Source organism: Gracilinanus agilis, chromosome 3 (genome assembly GCF_016433145.1).
Source record: "Gracilinanus agilis isolate LMUSP501 chromosome 3, AgileGrace, whole genome shotgun sequence".
Lineage (NCBI taxonomy): Eukaryota > Metazoa > Chordata > Mammalia > Didelphimorphia > Didelphidae > Gracilinanus > Gracilinanus agilis.
The window spans coordinates 609,002,740-609,030,593 of record NC_058132.1 but is presented as its reverse complement, the minus strand read 5'-3'; the positions used below and the strand labels follow the sequence as shown (position 1 = coordinate 609,030,593).

General features: G+C 33.0%; 1 protein-coding gene across 3 annotated transcripts in view; it reads left to right on the top strand.

The window, feature by feature from the left end:
- The window catches only part of IKZF2 (IKAROS family zinc finger 2), a 199,575-nt gene that overhangs the window by 135,568 nt on the left and 36,153 nt on the right, over positions 1-27,854 (top strand). For 2 of the 3 annotated variants that reach the window (XM_044670737.1, XM_044670736.1), the window contains exons 3-4: positions 10,927-11,115; positions 20,823-20,990. In XM_044670737.1, the coding sequence (XP_044526672.1) occupies positions 10,927-11,115; positions 20,823-20,990 (357 nt within the window). Of the gene's footprint in view, positions 1-10,926; positions 11,194-20,822; positions 20,991-27,854 lie in introns of all 3 variants that reach the window. The other variant, XM_044670738.1, reaches the window with a different exon arrangement.

Below are 27,854 nucleotides of genomic sequence, written 5' to 3'. Positions count from 1 at the left end.
GAAAACATCTTTATTTTTAATGATCTGTTTTGAGTTCTGAAAGGAGCTTTTATAGTAAGGGAAATTTCTCTTGTTGGAGCATGAACTAGATTGAAATGACCTGTATACATGAAATAATACCTTCTTGCAATATCAAAATTGTCCTATGTGAGGCTTTACTCTAATCAGTTTAAGACAAGGATGTATATGTAGCTAGTAATATAAATGCTAGGATTTAGTTGACTTCTTCTTTAGCTCTGGATTAAAGAAATAACAAACTTAGCATAACTATAATGATGATGGTGCTGATAGCAATAGCTAGCATTTATGTAGCATTTTAATGTACACAAAGAGCTTTACAAATACTTCATTTGATCTTCACAACTCTGGGAGATAATTACCATTGCTGTCCTTATTTTGCAAGTGAAGCAACCAAGGCAGAGAGAGGTTATGTGCATGTGCGCGTATATACAGACAGAGTTTCACAGTACTTGAGATTATATTTGAACTTGGGGCTTATTGATTCCAGATGCAATATTTTCTTCTAGTATATATTCCAAAATAATTATTTCTCTAGTGTGTTTTCTGAAACGATAAATAATAAAATATTTAGCAGTGATTTTTAAAATTATTTTCTGATACATTTCTAGAAGGAATATGGAAAATATCAGTATATTTTAATGCATATGTATTTCTATATAATTCTGTTACTATGTGACTTAATTTTAACAATATTTACTTATAAATAATTATCACTTTTCTCTTAATTTTTTATCAGCAGCAATCTATTGATCTAACATATTTCTTCCTCTCCCATACATTCTCCTTGTTTCAATAGTTTACAAATGTAGAAATGAAGACACAAGAAATAAAAATAGAAACTTGATGAATAGGTAAATTATATATATAAGAAAATAGATATCCCAGAATCGTGAAGTTCTAGAAGATCAAAACAATTTAGTTCAATTCACTCATTTTTACCTTTCTCATCATTTGTCAATTTGATCATCTATGGATGGATTTATTTTCTAAGCAGCCCAGCTACTATGATCTTTTAAAATGTGAGCCATACACATCTTACTTTAAAATAATATTTTATAAAGCCTTCTAAGAATCATGCTTTTGCTGATGTGGGCACTTCCATAATCTTAGATGACCTTCTTGTAATCCTCCCTTTCCCCCTTCCTCTTTTGTGGACCACTTATATGGTGACGAGGATCCCTGGATTTATCTAAGAGGGTTTTCAGAAAGAAGAGAGCACTTCTACTTGGACTTGTATTCAAAGTATTTCTAAATCACTAGGACCTGCCAGATTGTGTGTTCTGTTGTAACTTTTTCAGTTATTAAGAAGGCTACCTACATTCCATGAAGAAGCATCAGAGTTGGACATTAGCCCTTAAATAAAAGAATCACAAATATTGTCTATTGAATTATTTTGGTTGTGTCCATTAGGAAAATTAAAGTAGTTTTCATATACTATAGGTAAATTTTGAATGGAATCTATGAGATATACAAGAATAAAAAATAACATACAAGTTGGCTCATTTGTAAAGAATAATCAAGAAGTTCTGGTTTATATATATATATTTTTAATAATAAATTTAATTTTTCAATAATAATTTTAAGCAATGTGAGTGGTTATTATGGAGTTTTTACTTCCTATTAATAAATGATGATGTGTTTCAGTCTCCATAAATGTACTTGAATTTCATACCTTACTTTTTAGCACAGGAATCTCAGCTCTGTCAACATTTTCTGATACTGGTCTCTAATAAAAATATTATAATGGTAATCACAGGTTGATCAAGTTAACAAAGAAATATTCATCACAATAGAAATATATATGTACATGCCTATGGAATTAGCTTAATTATAACTGACCATTATCCATTGGTAGACTGGAAAAGAGGGCCCATTTAATAGCATAAGGAAACTTTATTCTGAGTTTTAGAGTGAACTTAATAACAATGAACAAACAGGTAAGAAAAATATTTTTGGAAGCAAAAAAGTGAGCAAAAATTATAATTTTAAAATTTAATCAGCGATCTACAAAGAATAAAATTAATTTTTAAACTTCTATTAAAATTTTCTTCAGGCTCCTTTATTAAATTTTTTAAACTGGTTTAGAGATCTTAAAAATAAACTTAAGATATGTTGGCACATTTTAAATGATTATATATATTTATGTATATATATATATATATATTTTAATTTTTCAATCCTTTAACTTAGAGTTTTATACAGTGCTAGGTCCCCTTTGCCATGGATCAGGGCATATGGAACCCTTACAGTACACATTGGTTGGCTAGTTGGTATATAAAGAGAGGACACTTCTGTTGTGCCCACTCAGTTGAAAATAACACTCAATTCCCCTTCCTAGGATGGAGTGGGGGGACACCTTTAGCACAGAGGAGAAGCAAAAGAGGCCTTTGCCTGGGGCTTTATACAGCCCCTCTGGTGCCTTTCAGGAGTACTGGGATTGTGCCTCCAGAAAGATTTTATATCTTCACATATATAATTTATATCAACTTGCTTCCTCAAGAAGGTAGGAGGAGAGATTTTAAAACTCAAAATTTTATAAAATTGTTTTTAAAATTGTTTTACATGTAATTTGGAAAATACTGCAAGTAAAAATGATTTTATTAAATTAAATTAAATTATTGGCTATGTCACCTATGGGGAATAACTAAATGTGAATTGGAAAGAGTATTGGATCTAGGGTGAGAAAGACCTGAGTGAAATCTGCTTTACTACACAAAATTCTGTAACTCTGGGCAAGTTACTTTAGCCTCTTTGATAAGGTTGTTGTAAGGCTCAACTGATATGATATTTGTAAGGCACCTAACATAATTTCTCCCACACAAGTCCTTCCTTCCCTTCTATTTGCTTCAGAGATGAAAATGTTTTACATTATATTTATGTGTAAAATATTTACATATAATTTGCATTTAGGTGTTTGAAGGATAGCACGATTATTGTTTTATAATTCTTCTCTTGAGTTTCTTCACTGTGTTGAATATATGCATTCCTTCGCTTTCATCAGTGGCTTAATGAAAGGTACAAGCTGTATTTCCACAACTGATGATGAGAAAATCATCTCTTGCCCATGTTTGATCTCTTCTTTGTGGGCCTATTATTATCTTTTCATCAGGGAAAAGATAATGATTTAATGTTACAACATCAGGACACAGACTTATTAGTGCTCTATTTCTTAAAATTTAAATAGAATGTATTGCTTTAAATGCTAATATTCTAATGACCTTTTCCTTTACTTGGGTTTCACTTTTCTTAATTATAAGCACTATTCTTTTCTTTCTCTACTTGGTGAGGAAAAAAGTAAAGAAGTGATACTAGATACCCTTGTAGTACTGCAACAAAGCCAAAAGGATAATTTTTTTCTCCAAGCTTTTCACTCCTGTGCATGTCTTCTGAGGAATATTCCAGACATATTCAAAGTCTTTCTAACAGGGCCATTGTTGTTTGCTGGTAGTTATAACACTGTTCTTCCTGGGCCTTCTTTGGGGTGGTATCCTGAGGTGTGCATTCTCTGCCAGATGTGTAGGCTTTGCGGGGTTTCTAGGTTTGATGAGTAGTCTCTGTAGATACACAGTGGTCTCTAGAGGAATTTGTAGAATATTCAATTCTTGATTGATACAGGTAAATAAATACTATCACTTTGTTAAACTTCTATTCTGAAGGGCAATATTTAGAATAAATTTGCAAACAGTTTTACTTTTAAAGTTTGGATGATATTCCTTGAAAACATTTTCCTTGTTCTGCTTCAGTGTTTGTATTACACTAAAGTTATGCTTGAGGTATGGGATTATATTGGGTGACCAGCTATATTCTGCATTAATTAGGAGATTCCTTACAAAGGAGAGTGGTTTTAAATTGTGTTCTAATCTGTGGGAAAGAGATTGTTTGTTGAAGGAAGGGTGTGGAGCAGGTGATTCCAGAAAGGAAGGACAGCCTGAGCATGGGCTCATAGGCAGGGTGGATAGTATATGCACTAGGAATAGTATGAGTTTGCCCAGCTTAGGTAGACATCACAACTGGAATTAAAGAAGATGAGACATCTATAGAAAGCCTTAAGATTCATGAGAAGTATTCTTTGCTTCACCTGCACAGCAGTGTTAAATGATGAAAGCATTTTGTGCCATCTGTACCAGTATGCCCTGCTATAAAGAACATTTGGAAAGAACTAGGTTTGAATCCTGCCTTAAACATTTATTAACCATGTAAAACTGGGCCATTAACTTAATCTGTCTGATCTTTGGTTTCACAAAAATAGGGATAATAATGGCACCTCTCTCATAAGATTGTTATGGAGATCAAATTAGATAACATTTATAAAGTGCTTTGCAAATTTCAAAATGCTATATAAATGGAAGTGATGATTATATATAGATTGGAGGGATAGGAGAAATTGTGTACTGTATGAAAATAAGGTGGTACCATTCCTGATGGGATGCAAATAAGGAGAGCACTAACAAAAAAAGATTGAGGAGAAATGATGAGCAAATATACTCATTCCTTTTTGTACGATCAGGGTCTGTGAATGCAAAATGTTGCATATACTGTCATGAGTGCAATGTGTCAATTCTTTCTTTTTTTCTTTGCTGCAAGGGCAGGCTCATTAGATAGGATGGGGTCATAAGGGCACATTTAGAAACAAATATGAGATTAAAACAAGAATAAAAAATAATAGCCAGATCAAAAAATGCCTAAGCTTGAATTTTTCCTCATATAAAAGCAAAAGATGGTAGACTTTATAAAATTTAGAGAGGGATAGAAATCAGGGTGGGACTGCCAATAGTGATGTGTACTAATGATAGAGTCAGTATGTAATGCTTATAATTTCTCCACAAGATGGGAAGAATTATACAAAAAAGTAATTAGTTTCCTTTTGAAGGAAAGCATTTTATTTTACTCCGAAAGTATCAAATAGTTCACTTTTTACCTAGTTACCTCAATTTGAATTCTTAAGACATTTTGAAGTTTATTGTGTCATGCATTTTCCCATATTTCTCTCTTGTGAAAAGACTCTGTCAGCAATCCAGAATCAGGGCTATACTAACAAAATTCCAAGTTTTCTATGGGATGATCCAAGAACAGCAAACAGAAAGCATTAAGTTTCTTAACCGTCACAAGTGTGTGCATGTATGCTATGCTCTTCTTGTCATTCACTGCATTCTGATGTGCAGATTGGAAGAACTTTTACTTTGATTGCATTACTAACAGTATGTTTCACTAAATAGGTAGCTTTTTAACACATAGCAATGTAGAAATTAATTTAAATAATGCTCAATGTGGTATATGGGGCAGGCCATTTCCCCCTTCTTAGTTTTATTTGTTTAGTCTGACTTTAGAACTCCTGATTTGACATGGTACCTTCATCTATGTGAGGAATTTTTTTTTTGGCCAGAATCAAGATTCAGAATAATGTCTTCACCTCAGACCTGAAGCGTGTTTACACAAGTACTCTGGTTGAACACAGAGTGTGTGAGGTACATATAATCATTGTTCACCTAGAGGCACCATGGCTCGGTGGATTAAGCAACAGAATAGCATTCTAGTCCTGCTTTGGTCATAAACTTGCTGTGTAAACCCAGACAATTCATTTTATGTCTCTTAATCTCAATCTCCTAAATGAGAAACTAAGGAAACTGCACTAAAATATGAATAAAGCACAATAGTGATATAGAAATCACTTTATTTCCGTGATCATGTTTATAATCACAGAATGTTAGAATTGGAAGAGACATTGAAACTCATCTAATACAACCAACTTCATTTAATATATAAGCAAACCGATACTCAGAAATCTTTAGCAACTTTCACAAGGTCAACTTGTTAATAATAGGACTAAGTAATTTGACATACGGTGTTCTTTTGACTAAAGTATACTGCTTCATTTATTCCTTGTGATCAATTAAAATAGATATTAGATTTCTCCATGGTTATCTTTATTCATGCTTAGGTATGTATCATATAACATAATGAAATCAATCAACCATGAAGACTATATATTTTTAGTCATTTCAGTCATGTCTGACTCTTCATGATTCCATCTAAAGTTTTCTTGCAAAGATATTGGAGTGGTTCGCCATTTCCTTCTCCAGCCCTTTTTACAGGTAAAGAAACTGAGGCAAAAAGGACAGAGTGACTTGTTCAGGGTCACACAGCTAGTAAGAGGTCAGATTTGAACTCAGAAAAATCCTGACTCCAGGCCCTGCACTCCATCCACCGTGCCACTTAGCTGCCATAACTTTTTTAAAAAAATTACTTAGTTAATTCATTAGAATATTTTTCCATGGTTACATGACCCATGTTCTTTTCCTTCCCTTCTTCCACCCACTGAAGTTGCCCTTTTCATCTTTGATACTGTTAATTTGATTTACTTCTTTGTTTTTTTATTAGATCAACCAATACTTTATATACTTTATTTGTTTTTTTTCAAAGTATCAGCTACTAGTTTTATTTATTAGTTGAATAGTTATTTTACTTTCAATTTTAATAATTTCTCCTTTGATTTTTAGGATTTCCAGTTTAGCTTTTATCTGGGGATTTTTAATTTGTCCTCTTTCAAGTTTTTTAATTTGCATGCCCAATTCATTGACATCTTCCCTCCCTGATTTGTTAATATATAGACTCAGGGATATAAATTTCCCCCTGAGTACTGCATTGACTGTATCCCATAGATTTTGATATGTTGTTTTCTCATTGTCAGTTTCTTCAGTTAAATCAGTAATTATTTCTATGATTTGTTCTTTAAACATTTTTTGGAGAATCATATTATTTAATTTCCAGTTGATTTTTGATTTGCCTCTCCATGTACCCTTACTGATTATATTTTTATTGCATTATGCTCTGAAAAAGTTGCATTTATTATTTCTTCTTTTTTGCATTGTTTGCAATGTTTTTATGCCCTATTATATGATTATTCTTCATGAATGTACCACATACTGTTGAAAAGGAAGTTTATTCGGTTTTGTCCCTATTTAGTTTTCTTCACATATCTATTAACTCTAATTTTTCTAAGATTTCATTCACATCTCTTACTTCTTATTTAATTTTTGGTTTGATTTATCTAGATCTGATAGAGGAAGGTTGAAATCTCCCACTAGTATAGTTTTACTATATAATTCCTCCTTAAGCTCCAATAGTTTCTCCTTTAAAAATCTGAATGCTATACCATTTTGTGCATACATTTAGTACTGATATTTCTTCATTGTCTATACTGCCTTTTATCAGGATATAATTACCATCCTTAACTCTTTTAATTGCATCCATTTTTACTTTGGATTTGTCAGATATTTTGATTGTGATTCCTGCCTTCTTTTTTCCCAGTTGATGCCTAATAAATTTTGCTCCAGCCTCTTACTTTTACCCTGTGTGTGTGTCAACCTGTCTCATGTGTGTTTCTGGTGGACAACATATGGTAGGTTTTGGTTTCTAAACTACTCTGCTTTTTCTGCTTCTGTTTTAATAGGTGAGTTCATCCCATTCACATTTAGAATTATGATTATCACCTGTGTATTCACCATCATTTTGATGTACTCTTTTAGTCCTGCCCTTTCTTATTTTACTATTTCCTTCCATACCAGTGTTTTTCTTTTAATAAGTCTTCTTTTTCCCCACCTTTATTTTACATTCCTTCCTATCCCCTCCCCTCTTGTTCCCCTCTTATTTTTCTTTAAGTTCTATTAATTGCTCCCGTTTATTTCTCTCCCTTTTAATAATCCCTGACCCATTTCTTCCTTTCGTTATTCCCTCTCAACTTCTCTTTAGGGTAAGATAGAATTCTATAACCCAATAGGTCTGGCTGCTCTTCCCTCTCAGAACTGATTCCGCTGAGAGTAAGATTTAAGTATTATCTATTATCACTCTCTTTCTCCCCTTCTTATAATAGTATTCTTCCCTCCTCCCCACCATACACCTCCTTATGTGTTATAATTATAATTATTTGTGCCATTCTCTATTCCTCCCTTTTTATATATAATTTAAAACAACTTAGTATCACAACCTCAACTTATGAATAATTCTTCTATCTACTATGATAATGAAAACAATTTTTAAGAGTTACAGATATCATTTTTCCATATAAAAATATAATCAATTTAACCTTACTGAAACCCTTAATTTTTTCCCCTCTTTCTCGTTTACCTTTTTGTAGTTCTCTTGAATTTTGTATTTGGACATCAGATTTCCCATTTAGTTCTGGTTTTTTCTTTAGGTATGCTTGGAAATCTTCTGTTTTGTTAAATTCCCATACTTTCTTCTGAAAGTATATAGTTGGTTTTGATGGGTAGGTAATTCTTTGTTGTAGACCCAATTCTCTTGCCTTTTGGAATATCATATTCCAAGCCTTGCTGTCCATTGGTGTGGAGGCTGCCAGATCCTGTGTAATCCTAACTGGGGCTCCTTCATATCTGAATTGTCTCTTTCTTGCTGCTAGCAGTATTTTCTCCTTGGCCTGGAAGCTCTTGAATTTAGCTATTACATTCCTGGGGGTTGTCTTTTGGGGATTTAATGTAGAGGGTGATCTATGGACCCTTGCAATGCCTATTTCACCCTCTTGATAAAGAATATCAGGGCAGTTTTCTTGGATAATTTCTTGTAATATGATGTTGTCATTTCCCCCCCATGCTTTCAGGTAAACCAATAATTCTCAAATTGCCTTTCCTTGATCTATTTTCTAGGCCTTTTGTCTTTTCATTGAGATATTTCATGTTTCCTTCTATTTTTGTCTTTCTTTTGATTTTGCTTTATTAATTCTTGCTGTCTCATGAGATCATTAGCTTCTACTTGCCCAATTCTAGTCTTTAAAGACTTATTTTCAGCTATGATCTTTTGATTTTCCTTTTTGGTTTGATCTATCCTGCTTTTTCATGGTTTCCAACAGGTCAGTTCTGATCTCCAATTTGCTTTTTACTTCATTTGATTTCTTTGCCTTTTTTCCATGTAGGCAATTTTGTCTTTTAAGCTATTTTCTTTTTTAATTACTTTAATTTATTTTTCCCATTTTTCTTCAATCTTTCTTGGTTCTTGAACTCCTTTGTGAGTTCCTTGAGAGCTTGTGACCAATTTTCAAGTTTTTTGGAATGTTTGGATGTGTTTGCTTATTTGTCACTCTCTGGTATTACTTCTGTATTTTACTCTTTTTCTATAGATAAGTTATCTGGGGTCAAAAGATTTTTCTGCTGCTGCTTATTTCTTTTGCTTCTTGTGGAATGTTCCTGCATGATGGTGTACATTGCTTTCTTAATTTCCGTCTTGCAGGGCTTAGCCTTGGTAGTATCTTCCTAGCAGTTTTTTGTGTATGATACTTTAAAGCATTTTGCACTGAGGCTATTTTTCCAGTCCCTGCTGGCTCTACTGTGGCCAGCCTTTTTTCTACCCAATCTCCGTGCTCTACTCTCCAGGATCCATGAAGAACATGGTTCTTCAACCTAGGGTCCCAAGTCTTGCTACCAAAGCCTTGCATTGGCCTCAGGGAGTAAGTCTGTAGTCTGTGGGACCCTGAGAATTTAGAGATTGCCCCAGCCCTTGCTCTGACTCCTGTATTGTAGGTGGTGTGGGGGAAAGGTAATCAGATTTAACTTTGATAAGTGCAGTTTCACCCCCTTTTAGTGTGGAAATCCCCAAACAGTGCCTATGTTTAAGACTGCAACCCATGAGAGAGCCCTTTTAATCATATGAGTTTGATTTCTGTCCATTTTGAGATGCTTTGTATTAATTAGTTGAAAGGAGATTCAGGATATTTTTGCTACTCTGCTGTCATCTTAGCTCTGCCTCTTCCATAAGTTTTATTAAGTGCTTATATGTGCCATAATCTATAGAGAATATCTATAGAGACTAAAAACAATAAATAGAAGGTAGTTTAGGGAGGTATACAACATTAGTAGTTGAAGAACAGGTCAAAAAAACTTCACATAAACGATAGTGATTCAGCCAAGTCTTGAAAGAAGTAAGGAATTCTGAGTGTAATAAGTATTCAATATATTCAAGGAATGAAGGGCAAAAGGAAGCTTCATTGCCAGGGAGACTGGAAATCCAATGCCATGTATGAGGAAGAGTGAGAAGGGTAGTTCAACAAGTCTTGAGGGCAGAATGAGCTATAGTGTATAAGGACTCTGGAAAGATTAGGGCCAAGTTATGAAGAAATTTAAAGGCAAAACAGAGAAATTGAGACGTTATTCTCATAAAAGCCATAAAAAGCCCATGGAGTTTCTTGAGAAGATGATATGCTCAGAACTGAACTTTAAGGAAATTTACTTTGGCACTCATATGGAATGTAAAACCAGAGAGAGGAAGAACAATTAGGAGACCACTACGATAGTCCATGTGGAAGGTAATGAGGAAATAGACTAAGGAAAAAGCTATGTAAATAATGTAAAGGGAACAGTTAACAAGAGATACTATGAAGGTAAGAATGCCAAGATTTGGCCATTATTTAGATATATGTCAGGTAAAAGAAAGTGAGAAGTTCAAAATAATACTAAGGTTGCAAACAAAATCCTAGAAGTGTTTTGGGGTCATCAAAAGAAATAAGAAAAAATGATAGAGGAGGATATTTGAGGCAAAAGATAACAAATTCTATTTTGGACATGTTAAGTTTGACTATATGACACTATTTGGAAATATCCAATAGGCAGTTCATAATGTGGACCTGGAACTCAGGAAAGAAACTAGGTCTTATATATTTTAGATCTGGGATTCATCTGCAAAGAAGTTACAGTTGAACCAATGGGTAATGAAGTCACTGAGAAATATAATGTAGGACCAGAAAGGGAAAAGGCACAGGATTAAGTCTTAGAGAAGGCATCCAAACTTGAAGCAACTGAGGAACTACATTAAATATAAGTAGGTAATGTTTAACAAAACAAATACAAATATAAAATAATAACAAATAATGGTTATTTCTTGTTCTCTTTTAAATCACAGCAAATTCAGTAAAGCTAGAAATGCAAAGTGATGAAGAGCCTGACAGGAAACCCCTGAGTCGAGAAGGAGACATCAGGGGCCATGATGAAGGTAGCAGCTTAGAAGAACCAATTATTGAGAGCAATGATGTGGCTGACAACAGAAAAGTCCAGGAGCTTCAAGGCGAGGGAGGAATCCGGCTTCCGAATGGTAAACTGAAATGTGACGTCTGTGGCATGGTTTGCATTGGGCCCAATGTGCTTATGGTACATAAAAGGAGTCACACTGGTAAGCAGCTGAAAGAAAACCTGATGACTGCCTATGGCATCTGATGCTTATATTACCTGACAACTATTCTCTTGCCTTTTCATTCAGGGGTAGAAATGGTGAATGGGGAGCCCAAATTTTTCAGAACTCTGCTAGTACTGTATTGTTGACAAGCAGAAAGTAACCTTGGTTTTGACTTCCAACCAGGGAGTCTGAATAGTAAATCATAAAAAAGAAGCTTGGAATTCAATTATCACTGTGCTGCTTAATGCAACAATAATAGTATGGTAAGGTTTCAAATGGCAAAAGATTTCATGGTGTATCATGATCTTTGCATCTTTCTATACACATTTTACCTTGCCGTGGACAGTTGATCTGGTTTGCTAGCGAAGAGTTTAAGCTGAAATTTAGTGCTCATGCATTTATATAGGAGTGAATAATTTCACCTTTTTAAACCTTCTTCATTTTCTACCTGCAGTAAACTATCCTGACAATCAGTGCTAGAGCACAATTGCCAGTTAGGTCTTAGAACATTTAAAACACTTAGCACAAAGCCTGGTACATTAGGCACTATATAAATGCTTATTCCTTCTTTCTTCTTCCTGCTACTCCTCCCCTACCGCAACATAGCAAAAAGGATAAGGAAGCATCCCTGGTGAAAGAAGATAATTATTTTCCTTTAAACAGAATCTTCTCAAAATTGTTTTATTTGTGTAAAGTTTAAATTTTTCTTACCAATTATAAAAAGCCACATTTTTTACATATATAAAATATACTTTTGGAATAAATTAGATACTTTCGGAAGCATCAAGAATTTTTTAAAACATCTAGAACATAGCAATTATTTCATAAATGTTTATTGAATTGATTACTAGTCAACACTGTACATGCAGTGAGTTTGCCATAAATATTAACTTTGACTTGCTAATTATCTTGCCCATATTAAAACCATCTTTGGAAAGCAATAAAAAAAGCTTCCAAAATGTTCAGATCAACTCACCATGCTGATTTATGACTTGAGTTTTCAAATGCACAAAATATTCTCTATGGTAGACCTCTGCATCATTAAGGTCCATGTATAAGTTGTTGTATAAATAGTCTTGTAGTCACTTGTGATAGCAGCCTAGGACTGACTTCTTTTATCCATACTAGTAAAAGATGGATAATAATAATAATTAATTTTCATATAGAATTTTAGACTAATCAGATTTCTGCCTCATTGGTGAGTTATATAATGAAACTATTATCACCTTAATTTTATCAGTAAATAAAATGATGTCCAGAGAGGTAAAGGAAATTTCCCAGGATCGCATAGCTAGTAAACAGCAGAGCTAGACTTAACCCTATGTCTTCCAACTCTCTGGTTTAGTATAGTACTACTTTGTGCTGCCTCTCAGTGGGTTTTGCTTTTTGATAATTGTGGTGTATGAGTTTTAGAATCTTTAGAATCTTTAGAATATGGAGATACACCAATATTTCTCAAATTTTTTGACATAGGTATGTTGATAGACATATGTTGATATTTCAAAGTAATTTCTGATCTTGATGGCAGTCAGGGAGATGTTTTATTATGGGGTAGGAGCAATGGAGCTCAAGAGATTACAGTAAAGGAAAAGAGCCTAAATGAAAGCCTTTCAATTATATAAATAAATCTCCTAAATCAAAGGGAAATAGGAAAGGGGTTCATGGTTTATTGCTTTTTTCACAAATAAACCAAAAGAAGTGAATTTATAGTCTTAATGTTATAGTCTTTTACCAGAATTAAAAGTAATTACTATACAAGAGAAATTATGGTTAAATAAACACAAATGAGGGTAACTCTTACTATACTAAATACAAATAGAGGATGTACTCGAACCAAAAGTTGAAAGTTTTGAGAAAAAATCGGTAGAAATAGATACATTAAGGTGCAAAAGAGCCATAGGAATATATAGTCTCAATAAAAGTAATAACAACAATAATAATATAGTGGGCATTTATATAAAGCTTTAAAGTTTTCAAGACTCTACAATATCATCTCATTTTATTCTTACAACAACCTGGAAGGTAGGTGTAATTATTATCTTAAATTTATAGATGCTGAATTTGAGTCAGGCAGGGGTTGTGATTTGAACTCAGATTTTCGGACTCCAGGCCCAAAGTTCTATCCACTGCACAAGTACATTATACTTTTAGGAGGAAGATAAGCCACAACAAAACAAGTTGATATAAAGTGTACTTTATTGAGCTGCAGCTCTATGTAAAGTGGGATGCTAGTTTCTATTTAGGATAACAATGATAAGGATAAGGATAATGAAAAAGAGACACAATTACTACCTTTAGAGCTTTGTCCTCCAGAAGAGAGAATACATTTAAAGATAAATATGTGATGCAATGTATCAATAGTGTCAGAAGAGAGATACAGAGAAGTATTACGGGATCATAGAGAGGCGAAAGGTAATGTCTTTCTGAAAGGATCAGGGAAGACCTCATTTATTTCTTCATTTTTCAGTTGTGCTTTACTTTTCATGATCTCATTTGAGGTTTTCTTGGCAAAGAGTGATTTGCCATTTCCTTCTCCAGATCATTTTATAGATCAGGAAACTGAGGCAAACAAGTTGAAATGATTATCTGCTGTGCAACCTAGCCACCCCTAAGGCTTCAGCAACATTGGATCTAGGGGAAAATGTACAGGATTTGACAAGCTATACAGAGGTCACTAAGTGAAAGAAATAATATCAGTAAAGGCACAAGAAGGAAGAAACAGCCTGAAATATTTAGAGATTGGCAAGCTGTGTAGTTTGTCTTTATTTCAAAACTCAGTCTCATGAGAATCACTTAGGGTCAGTCCACATTCAGCCCAGTCTCCTACTACTTATATGTTTACAGTAATGAACAATCAATAGTCATATTCCGAATGATCAATAGATAAGCCCCTCAGGGGTCAAAGAAATATTAAAGTCTGAAATATGATAATAAAGTAATGCCACAGATTTAACAATAAACAGATATATCAGAACAGCTTGGTGTGTATATATATGCAAACATTTGTACATATTATTTTCTATATGCACACATCTGAGTATACATATATATATATATATATTCAAATGAATATTGCCACCCCAAAAAAGTCACTTATTTTAATCTCAGAATATTTTAAAAATTCTCCTCTAGAATGGTTGTTTTAGAATCTATGGTAGATTATTTTGGATATCTCTAGTGGTAGCAAATCATTGCCCTTTCAAGGTGTATTTAAACTTAAAGCAATTTAGTACCAATTCAGTGATGAAGGTGGGTAGCCAAGCTTAAAAGTAATATTCTCACTCAAAAGTGCTTAATAAGAATAAAATCAAGAGGTTGATATTATATGGTTTATTAATTTACTCTGAAGAAAGTCTGTTATAATTTTTTAAATAATGGCATCATTAGAGTAAATGTTACCTATTAGGGTGAATCTTTTGAAGGATAGCCACTGATTTAGATATATAACCTCTGATGTAAGAGCTTAAGAGCACATCTTACTACTTCTATTCCATACAGTTAATTTACCAAGACACTAAATACATTTTAGAAGGATTTTTGTCAAGGATTAAAACTAAAAAAAAATTTTGATCATTATGTTAACAAGGAGATCCAGTTAGCTAGTTAACTTTTTACTTTCTTTAGATACTGAGGTTGAAGAAGATACACCGTATCCTTCATATTTGAAAAGCATTCTTATTGTTACTTTGCTATTTATATTTTATTTAACTTCCTGCTATAGTCTCTATTATAAAGACTTTTCTAGCTCAGGGTACATTAAATGCAACATATAATCATTAGTGTTCTGTTAAGTGTCTAATTGAAAATTAAAATATTCTAAATTATAACAAGATTTGAATTATGCAGATTCACAAGAGTAACAAGATGCTCTAAGGATGCTTTAGGATGCTTTAAGTGTAGTCTTAAATGTTAGATAATCGACTAGATGATCTCTCAAAAGTCACATAAATTTTTTCTGTTACTTTATAGTGTATTGATAGTGTAGGTAATAATCTTTGCAGCTTTCCAAACAAGTTTCTGGTTAGAATTTTTTTTGAAGCTAGCTCAAAAATGTAGAAATGATGGTTTTTTTTCCATTTCTGTTTTATTTATGATAACCTAAAATAATAATTCTACATAAGCTACTACTTTTCCATTTTCATATAATACTCTGAGTACATATGGGTTTCTCTATTGTGATCTTTGCTTAGGATGGGTGATGGGAAACAATAAGTCATGATTTACTAATTATGAATTAATATTTTAGTAACAGGTCCAAGTAGAATTTTTCCTCATTTATGTGTATATAACTTAAATATTTTAGGGAAGTTCTTTAAACTAGCAAAACATTAAATGTAGTGTTGAAATTAAGAATAATGCTTTCCCATCTAACTCATGATACTAATATGGAGAATTAGGCCTAATTAGCTTCCTCTTTTTCTTTTTCCTTTTCTCCTAAAGTGCCAATTCCAGCATCTTATTCATGGTTTGGGTTTTTTACTTTGGTATTGCTACTTTAGCCAAGTAATCAGGTAATATGATCATCGGATTCTCTAGGCACTCTTCATGGGAATGTGTAAAGGAAAGGAAAACAAGTAGGGGGAATGAAATTGATTCATGTAAATTACTGATCTGTGGGGAGATCAAGAAAGTGATAAAAGTGGATTCTTTTCCATCGTTTAGACCCTTTATGGGCAAAACACAAAAAACCTTTTTGCTTCCAGATTTTAGTACCATGTTTTGTACATTGTGCTTTTTTGGAGTCATGCCCTCACTCCTTAATGGCTTGTTCATCATAGCATTTTGACCAGGAAATTCTGCATTTTTTCAAGTTGTGTATTCTACTCAGTACAAGACCCTGTAAACAATATTTTGCCTCTGTTTCACTAAGGCATATGAATGTGTGTATGCATTCCTATTGCATATATATAATCATATTCTGCTCATTTTCATGCATGTGCTCATGCATGTCTATGCTTACACACAAATGTATCTTATATTAGTCATGAGAATAATAAAAATAAGTCCAAGAAATAACTGTAAATTTTCCTAAAGTGGGTGAACGTTTAGATTGAGGCTGAGAAAATACTTTGGTGCTTAATTCTATTATAGTCTTTCCCCTAGAATAACCAGTTGCTAAAGAAGTATCTTTAGCACAGGCAAATTTTCTCTAACTGGTTGTGGTAGTATTATCAAAGGAATAATATCCCATTTGTATATTTTGACTAGATACCTCTTCACTCTTTTTTATGGGGCTTCTTGGATATTGTTCTGCATTGCTGCTGTCATTTATACATGAATAAGGATGTACATTAATTTGTGTTTTCTACAAAGCATTTTAGTCTCCCAGATAAAGCAATTAATTCAGTAAATGTAGCTTTATTTTAAAAAAAATCAATCAATCCATTGGGTGAAATTAGTAATATTGGTTGTAATCATATAGGTAAAGTTACTAGCCAGATAGAATTTTGGTAGCGATATAGATGTGATAGAATGTTTTGGTATAGTAAAATATCAACTTCACTGGTTTGCAGAGTGGGTGAAATATTTTTCAAGGGCAAAGCACATAAAAAGAGCTCCTTTTGAAAATTAAATAATACAACAGACTTGGTTTTATTATAGCTTAGACAACAACTACATGAAGCAAAGCTCAAGATATTTAGATATAAAGGAGAATTTAGTCATTTCCCACACGCACATATTATTTATTAGAAAAAGGTTATTTGGCTATATCCCTCCAAAGTTTACACTCTGGGTGGAAAAACAATCATTCAAAAAGTAGACTGAAACCTGAAATGGCAAATATAGCTTCTCATTAACTGGTTCAGCAGTACAAAGAGCTGTTTAACATGTTTTTAAAAATAATGCAGATTCTTTTTGATATTTTTCATTACAAAACGAGGAAACCTTTATTTAGTTAAACATCTAACTCATCCAGCAAACAGATAGAGGAATAAGCTATAAGATATAGGGATATGATTTCATCAGCTTAGGGAGCTCTTGTGTGAAAAAACTCCCTCTAATAAAGGAGACTGGCACCATCTCTGCAACTCACAGTCTTATTAAGGCTGTCTAGAAAGTTAGAAGATGAAATGACTTGGTATGGATCAAAGAGTATATGTGCCCAAGGCAAGACTTGAACACATCATATTAGCTTGGAGGTTTAAACTATTCATGACTTTCAGAGATCTAAAATTACAAATACACAGATTTTAAAAGTTCAGTAACTTAAATACTTTCCTTGATTATCCTAATTTTTGTCTTCCTTTGAGCTATGATTTCTTGATATCAGTTTGCTTATCATTTTGGTCAGCTGTATCACCCATTTAGGTGATTTTTAAAAATCAGTAAATTAACAAGCATTTATTATTAAGCTACTGCTAGCTCCTGTGTCAAGTTCTTAGGATACACATTAAAGAATTAAACAATTCCTATATTCAGAGAGTTTATATTTTAATGTGATGTTATAGCTCCAAAGATTTTCAGATTTTTCATCAGTAATCCTACCAAAAGAAGTGACATAGCTCTGGTGTGTCTCCTTCAGGATAACAATTATGACCTGTCAACATTTGCAACATATGCATTGAGCCAGAGAATTTGCATTTCCTTAGATCTGGTAACCAGTTTGCCTTGAACACACACATACAAGGAGATAACTGCAGAAATGTTTCAGAACTTCAATTGCCTTGAAGATTATAGAATCTCTGAGCCTCAAACTTCCATGAAATGAGAAACAGAGTTAAGGAAGTCTTTATCTGTAGTAATGCCATATATGTTCCAGATAAAAGTATATTAAATAAGATTAGACAACTCAGAGTGAAACTTTGAAAAAGCAGCACAATGTCTAATTAATGGCTTATCTTTAAGTGTGGAAGAGGTCCATATTAAAAGAAAGATTATTTTAATTTATATTTTCCTCTTACATGCTGAAATTTAAAAACAAATCCTTCTAAGAATCAAATCTACAAATAGTACCTATTTTGCTTTCAGATTGCTCTTTTCAACTCTAAATACAAAATTGTCCAGTTACTGTAAATCGCCTTTAACAGGTTTATCCTTTTAAAAATTAATGCAAAATTCATTCCATTAATCAATGAATCCATTGAAATAATTTTAAGGTATTAATAGAGGGATCCAAAGCAATCATAAAGGGTCTTTTTTTGTTTCCTGACTCACCTTTCATAACAAAAAAGGTCCCTAAAGAACTATATGACAATATTAGTCAACTGTTTGAGGAGTTTTTTTTAAACCCTTGCCTTCTGACTTAGATTCAATACAGTGCATTGGTTCCAAGGCAGAAGAGAGTTAAGGGAAGGCAGTGAGGGTTAACTGACTTGCTCAGGGTCACACAGCTAGGAAGTGTTTGAGGCCAGATTTTAACCTAGGACCTTGCATCTCTAGGCCTGGCTCTCAATCCACTGAGCAACCCAGGTGTCCCCGAAGAAGAGTTTTTTTTATGAGAATTTTATTTGTGTTTTAGAAGTATAGGTTTACTGAAATATAAGCATTTCAGCAATGCTATTTTATCATTCTCATCTCCTCACTTTCCCTCATGTCCAGTCTTATTGATTTTGCCTCTGCCTCATCTCTCCCATCTCTCCCATTCTCATGCTCATACTATAGATTAGACATCATCACCATGTACTTAGACTGCTGTGAAAGCCTCCTTGTGGGTTTTCCTCAGATGTCTCCTCTCATCAAATCATGCTTCATATAGCCACCTACGTGATATTCCACAAAGCATAGATCCTGACCATGTCACTTCCCTGCTTAACATACCTCAGTGGCATTCTGTTTTCCTCTAAACCAAAATATAACATTCTTTGGCATTTTTTTTACATTTCTGCTCCAACTTCCCTTTCTAGCCTTATTATATTCATTATAGTCCCTCTCGTACATGCTCCAGTTAATTTAGTTCCTTTGCTTTTCCTCATATACAATTGGCCATTTTATTTCTTGTCTTTTGTATAGGTTTCCTCTGCCCCATACCTTCATTGATCTTTTTTCTTACTTCTGACTCTTAGAATCCCTAATTTTCTTCAGAGTTCAAGTTATCTCCTACATGAGGCTTTTCCTGATTTATAGCCTCCTCTACTGCAGGTATTAATTCCTAACTTCAATCACTGCCACCACCAACACTAGCACCACCACCCTCCCTTCCTGCCAAATTACCATCTTTTTGTTATTAATGCTTACATATATATATATATGTATGTATGTATATATATATATATGTATGTATAAACATATATTCTCTGCCTTCTAGAAGCTTATATTGTTTCCCCAAAAATAATATAAGCTTCTGGAAGGCAGTATGTTTTTCTCTTCATCCTCATTGCCTTTGACATTACCTTACACATAGCAAGTGCTTAACAAATAAATATACATTGGTTAATCTATTTTTTCTTGTTTACCAAAACAATTTGAGGTATTTCATTGAAATTTCTTTGTGTCTTTGTCCCATGACCTCTTCCATAGAAACACTTAATTACACTAGATAAGGACCTTAGAAGTATTCTGTTAAAGATAGAACCATAGCTGACTTTTTAAAATAAAGTTAGTATTGTCCAGCCCTTTGATGTTATATGCCAAGAACTTAAGGCTGCTAGATGTATAGGCTAAAAATGTATAAGACTTTTTTCCCAGAATACAACAAAGAATTCAAATGAATCCCTACAGGGGAAACCACCCAGGTAGCCAGACCCCAAGTTGCTGCCTTTACCTCCAGTGTGCATAGACACCCTGGTTGTGCTAACACTAAAGTGCATATTTCATATTTGATCCAATGAATGGCAAGCAATTCAAAATAATAGACTGAGGTGTCATAAACATAAACTTGTTAATACATCAAAGTTGCCATAAAGAAAAAGCTATATTATAATGTAAAAAAGCATATAAAATGCCTGACATGGAAATATTTCTTCATATTTTCTTTCTTGTCTCTATCACTTCTCCTTCAGGATGACACAAATTTGCTAAAGAGCTGTTAGTGACAGGTTTTCATAATGTAACTGTCACTAGCAGTGTTTTGAGTCATTAAAATCATTAGAAGTGAAAAATTAATTTCAAATGTCATTTGAGGCCAGGGTCCCATATAACTGACACTAACTGGCATACTCAGTAGGCTTTCTACCTACATGATAGCATGATGGAGTCATAAAAATCTGGCATTATCAGTCAGGAGGTGGACTGCCACTAACTACAACCTTGTGAAAAACACTTAAGTTCTTTGGACTTTATTCCTTTAACTTATAAAATGATGGGATGGGACCAATGTTTCTAATATTGCTTCCATTTCTAAAATGCTATGAATTCAATGCAAAACTTGAGTTATGTTAGTTGCATTACTAAATTGAATGGTTAGGTTAATAAAATTTTTCGATCTGGTAGACCTAGCCTTAGTCGAAGCAATGGAGCACTACTGAATTTATATGAGGAGGAAAAATGTCCACTGTCATGGATATGAAGCTTGAAATCCTACCATGATCCAGTTCTACATTTTAAGGAGACATTTGGAAAACTCATATCGGAAAAGAGTCTACAACAAACTTTTGACATGGAGAAATGGTACGAGTTAGCAGTGTGTTGGACTTGAATCACTGTACCATAACTTTTTTAATGCCTTCCTAATTTCTCCCTTCCTAAAGGTGAGCGCCCCTTCCATTGTAACCAGTGTGGAGCTTCTTTCACTCAGAAGGGCAACCTACTGAGACATATTAAGTTGCACTCTGGGGAAAAGCCGTTCAAATGTCCCTTCTGCAGCTATGCCTGTCGGAGAAGGGACGCCCTCACAGGACACCTCAGGACACACTCTGGTAAGTTCCCCCAGGTTACTTGCACATAATTCTTCATCCAAATCAGTGGTCATGAAGTTAATCCAGACACATTTCCAACTATGCCAGTATATTTTTACCAGCATCTAAACTTTCTAAGTAGTTCCTATAAAACATCAAAACTCACCTGCACTTAGCACTTCAAAGAAGAGCTAAAATTAAATAAGAATTGCAGAAAAGCCAGTTGTTTACACCTTTATGTGTAGCCAAATAGCTTTTGAAATATATTACAATGTGCTTCATCTATGTTAAATATGTTTTAAAAAGCCATGTGAAGTTTTCATGTTCCCCCTTTTGGGGATAGGGCAATAGGATGAGGTGGCCAAGTGAGCACTATCAGCTGAAAGTGTTATTAGTTACCAACGAAATAAGAAAAACATCATTTCTGCAAATCTATAACATCTTTCTAATTGTTTATAAATCATTAAGTCATTGACAATAGGCAATCCAAGATTACTATGAACCTTAAAGCATAGACATAGTATCTTATACTCTAATAGCTGTGTATTTCTTTGATGCTAAATCCAATCTCAATATATGGTCATAGATCTGTATCTTTTTTTTTTCTAGCCTCATACATCATTGTAAAATAGAGAATGAGTACTTAATTCCAATAATGCTGGAAATGTCGGGGAAACATAGCTCAGGGTTTTGTGGGGTTTTTCTAAAACTAGTTTCAGCTTGTACCTGTAGGACTGAATGAAGAATCTCATTTGACTTTTAGCATGTACAACCCCAATGAAGAAGTTAGAGGAGGCAAATTAAGATAGAATCTTGTCATTCTCATTTTATATACTCCTTTTCATAATGACACATTAAATCTTAATTTTAACGTAGAGACATGATGGATGTGTTGTTTTTATCTATAATGACAAGTCATGTTACAGAGTTTTGTGTTTAGTAATGTAATACCTGTGTTACATTTTTGTGATTTCTTCAGCTCTACTTGACCTTTTAACATGGATAGAAGGGGATTACAACAATTTTCCACTTTGATTTCTTAATTGTCTGATATCAAAAAAGTCCAGTCAACAAAAAATGAAAGCTGAGATAAAGGAAATATTTTGAATAAATTATTTAAACTGTTAAATAAAAGGTGTATTTAAATTAAGAAATCCTAAATTGCAAAGTTGCAAGATAATATTATAGAAAAATCTGCCTGTGAACTCATAAGAATAACTAAAAAAAAGATTGATTGCTTTAAGAGATTCATTATTTTAGAAAAAACATTTCATCAACACGGATTCTTTTGGCCATATCCTATTTATAATTAAAATATTATTTGATTTGAATTACAAAAATAATTTACTGACTTATTTTTGAGGAGTATAGTTGTTGCATAAAACAGAATGTGTACTTTTGCCTCCTCTATCATATCCTTTAAAATATTATTGCTTTTGCTTTCTAGAATGAATAATTACTACTGGAATACTTTATTGTTATTAATTGCTATAGATCTGCTCCTCAGAAATAGCTATGGTACTTAAAATTATTTTAATGCTCATTCTGTATATGGGTATTTGAAGTCAGATTTTTCAAAATTTAGGTAGCCATTTGGCGTATCCTCAAACTGGAAAGTCTGATTGTTCTTCTGTGAATTGTCCTAATTATTGTTGACATGTATATTTTAAGGCATATGCTTGTATGTCAATAGATTAATTTCTTTATAATTTTATTTTCATTTTGAAAAAATATATTTTTGCCTTTTATAAAAGACTATGACATTCCTAGGATTTTTTATTGATCTAAATTTTCTTCTTTTTCATGTGTTTAGTTTATTTTTCTAAACTTCATTATTCATTTTACATGGTTTAACTTAACTTGAATAATTACTAACTTGATAAATTTCACTGTTTCTCAGCACTCTTCATTAGAATAAATGCACCCAGCATTGGTAAGCATATATGTTTTTAGTATGCTACTAAGTTGTTAGGTATTGCTTAGTAGTTTTGTGAATAAAAGACAATGCTATTTTCCTCCTCCCATCCTTTTCCTCTCTGGGGGTATTAAAGTTGTCCACAAGTAAATGGCTAAGCCTTGGGTTTAATTGTACAAGCCCACTACAGAGAAAATAAAAGATAAAGCATATGATGAAATCACTTAGGTTTATATTTTATTTTATGCAGAAATACAAGTATGTATATTGAAACATTTTAGATTTTCCAGTAATCGACTGAGAGATTCTGACAGTTATATCTGACAGTTTGATTTCATATATTACTTTAAGGAGTTCATTATCAATTAAATGCTCATCTATTAGCATAGGCTGGTTAGATAAATATTATTTAAGATAGTTGAGAGTAAATTTAAAGAGTTCTGCTCTGGCAGACAAGAAGACACTGCAAAGAAAGCAGTTAGATTTGGGTGGGGTTATTTAGATATTTTTAGTGTAAGATTTTAGAGGAATATCCTTTTCCTACCTCCTATTTCCTATCCTTACCTCTCCTCATAGAATTAACAATTTGAGTGGTATACCAAACTGCTTCTGGCCTTCTATCCTCCGCCTACAACATAGATCTACCAATAACAACTTTAGTTTACTTATTGCAGTATAAAGACCATAAAAATATTAAAATATTTTAGAAATAATAGCATATAGAAAAGTGGGGGGAGTATTGGCACAGTTGAAAAAGTAGCTATGAGGAAAGTCAGGAGACATGGATTCTAGTTTTCACTCCAGACTTTAACCAGGTGATAGGTTACAGCCTTTTGGGACATTGGTTTGTTTATTTGTAAAATTAGGGAGTTCAGTCAGGTGGTACTTAAGATTCTATCCAGTTCAGCAAGTCTATAGTTGTAACTTGCTAAATATTTAACTCATTTTGATACTCAAATATTAAAGAAATAATAATAAAGACTTATTGTAATTGCTAGGATAGATATATCTTTATAATTGGTTACAAACAAAATTAATATGGAACATTTTTCAATCATTAGGCTCAATAATTAGTAATAATGATTTATAAAAATAATATATGTGAAAATATGAATTATAAAATTACACATATGTAAGGTGTTGGTTGTTTATATTAAATAAACCTGACTCTTTTTTTGCTCGTCAGGAAAAGATATAATTTTTTAAATTTCTCATGCTTCAGGCTTGTTCTCAAATCTGCTTGCTGCTTTCAACAACTTCTACTTTATAAGTAAGCACCTTTAGCAGCTAAAAGCCTCGGATTGACTGTCAGGCTCTTTTAGCCTGAGAGCCCAAGGCTTTATCTGTTTACTGTTGATGAGAGAAGATATTCCTTCACCTTCTGCTGCAAGCTAGTTCTAACAATCTGTTGCTCAAAAACTAAACCCTACTAATTCTATATAACTATGTCTGAACCAAGACTCCAAAATACAGAATTTCCCTGTGGTACCTCTTATTTGCCCCCTTATATCTGTGACCCAAGAAAGAAAAGCAGGAAACTCTTGCCCTGATAAACCTGTTGAATAACAAACAAAATTATTTTCAAACAGTTCTATAATATAAATGTTAATTAACTTCTATTGAAAGACAGATGTTCCTTATTCTGTATACCATTGATGATGTTATAGCTCCAGCTTCATTTAGGACTTTTTACTTTGAAATGGCTTCAGTTTTGGTGGAATATTATACATGAGATATCTTCCAATATGTAAGACATAATGAGAGAAGGAAAAAAATGTTAAATTTTCCTTACTTTGTAATGCTTCTTGAGAGTTGACATTGTAGAAGAGATTTTTCCCAACTTCTTATGTCCATTTTATATTGTTGATCCAAATCTATCAAACATTGGATATTAGCTTTGATAGACCATATCAACCTTAGAAATTTTATTCTATGTGCTTTGAAGATCTCTTAAATTTATCAGGTATAGAAATATTTATTGACAATTACATTAATTAAAAATATCTTGACTTTGCACATAGAGATTTGTTTTCAAATAAAAAGATTTTCACCACTCTTGTAAAGATATGTTAATATATTTTCAGGAAGCTGCCTCTCTTGTTTACATACTTGTTCTTAGTGTAAATTTTGTATAAATGGTCATTTCTGTATTTTCTGTAATTTCTTCCAATTATGTTCTTTGAGTCAGAATAAGAACTTACCATTGTTTTAAATTGTTCTTTAATTTATATTACTTGAAGTTTTATTGATATGGATACCTATGAGCTACATATGGTTTTTTTTTTCCTTTAAAAACCCTTACAGGGGGCAGCTGGGTAGCTCAGTGGATTGAGAGCCAGGCCTAGAGACGGGAGGTCCTAGGTTCAAACCCGTCCTCAGCCACTTCCCAGCTGTGTGACCCTGGGCAAATCACTTGACCCCCATTGCCCACCCTTACCACTCTTCCACCTATGAGACAATACACCAAAGTACAAGGGTTTAAAAAAAAACCCTTACATTCTACCTTAGAATCAGTAATGTGTATTGGTTCTAAGGTAGAAGAGTGGTTGGGGCTAGGCAGTGGGGGCTAAGTGACTTGCCCAGGGTCACACTGCTATGAAGTATCTGAGGCCAGATTTGAACCCAGGACCTCCCATCTCTAGGTCTGGCTCTCAGTCCACTGAGCCAGCCAGCTGTCCCCTACATATCATTTTTCTCATTAACCTAGGATGATACTTGATTCATTTCATTTTGACTAAACATATTTTCAATTCAAATGAATAAGACATTGTGATAGATGTTGGGATATCAAAGACTAAAAAAAAATAAAAAGAGTCCCTAATCTTAAATAAATTTTATTCTACTATATAAAACATGTAGACAGAAATATAATTAGAGGAATATTTGAGGAAATAAATAGAGCACATTTTTATTTGATTAGTGAGAATTCCTTTTTCATAGCAATCATAATTTTTTAGTGTTGTGATATAAACATATGTGCATAGAGCTGTTCATTATCTTGCAAAAGTCTCAACTTATCACGACAGGTAAACCAAATAAAATGAATGTCTGTAGGAAAAATAATATTGCTTATGTAAAAAGAAAGTGCTTGAAGACTAAAACAAGGAAGTAGGATATCTTGTATAATCTTTATTTAAGGAAATCCCGGATAAACACACCAAAAGACATATCTACCAAAGAATCTCAAAGATAATCTTAGGCTTCATTGTATAAAAAATGGAATGACATTATCTTCCCATACCCGTACCAACTGAAGTTCATAAATAAAGTTTTTAATAAGATTTTAAAATAGGAAATGCCAAAGTTAGCATTTACTGGCTTGGGAATACAGTATATGTCATGTTGATTTTCATTTCATTCTTTTTTCATCCGTATGAAGAATATGCACTTTCCTTTTTAAAACATTATCATAGCAAAATTATGGAGTTGTGATAGGGATATATGGATCACATCTCTGATTCTTTTTACTTTCTCAGTCTAGATGACCCATAAATCTTAAAGCTTAAATATAAATGTCTAATTTTATTTTTAAATTTTATTTTGCTTCTTTTTTTAATGTCATCATGATTTCCCCCAGCATTTTTTCCCTTCCTACTTTCTGATAGTGATCTCATATAACAAATGTTTTTAAAGACAAAAATATAAAATAAAATAAATTAGAAAAAAAACAAGTGTAAATGATTCTTTTCTCTCTTCATCTGTAAATGATTCTTTGTCCTTTTAGTTACTTTTGCTTAATCTATTTTAAGGTAATCCCTTTTACCCCTAGATTTTTTCTCTTTATACTTAAATTAACTCCTTTTCCCACCATGTGTTATTCTTTTTTCCTAGTTTTTGAATTTTGCTTAATTTAGTTTCTTTTTCTTAGTTTTATTTATTTAATTCTTTCTATTTTTCTCCAAATTAAGTAAAATCCTTCTCCTTTTAAGCTTGTTTTGTCTTTTTAATTTTATTTTTGTACCTTTTCCTCAGAATGATTTTCCCTTTTCTCTTTTTATTATTTATCTTCCCTTTCTGTCTAGACTTTTGATTCCTGTTCCCTCTCTATTCCTCATGGAATCGAAGCTTATATGGTATTTGTTTTGGATTCCCTCTTCTTTACAGTTCCTGCATTATTGCCTTGTAGATCTTTCTCCTACCCCTTTTTTTTCTGTTGTGCCCCATTCAGTTGTTTAAGTAATAGAGAGGATGTTGCCTCCTTGGTAGGAATATTAGTGTGTCCTTGATTGTGTATTTCATTATTAACCTTTACTTTCCCATGGTCATAGTTTTCTCCATTTGTCATGAAATATCCTCTCTGTGTCTTTTTTATCTTCTGGGGGGACAGTTGCCCCCAATGAGCTCTGATTCTCCTTTATGAGGTAGATTGAGTAGTCTTTAAAAGCATCAAGTCCTTGCATATTATTCCCATTGCAAGAGCCTCATCTTCATTAGAATATATCTCTTCCCCAATGGGAATATACTGAAACAAGATTTCTCCATTTCTCCCCATTTTAATCTTTCCCTTTACATCGTTGTCCATTCTTTTGCAATCTTTCTTTTTCCCCAAGAAACTACAAGAGTTATTTTTCATTCATTATTAAACTTTGATAATGGGAGTATATCATACCTTTTTCCTATCTTCCTCTCTTTTCTTATTTTATGTACCATTCTGTTCCACAATTTAGTCCCACAAAATCCTGTAGGCAAAAGTTAGTCCGTGATATTTCAGGCCTCTTTTTATGTTAACAAATTCAAAATGATTTTCTTACATTATTTCTTGATTTAAAATAGTCAGATATTTTTTCACTTGTTTTTCTGCTTAGAATGTTTAAGCAGTTTTCTTATATTACTTATTGGATTAAGGTGTTCAGATTTTTTTACTTGTGTTTTCCTTGGAGACCTATAATCCTTAAATTGTCTGTATGAGTCCTGTGTTCAGAATCAATATATTTTGCTTAAATGGGGATTTTTCATATTTAGCATTATTG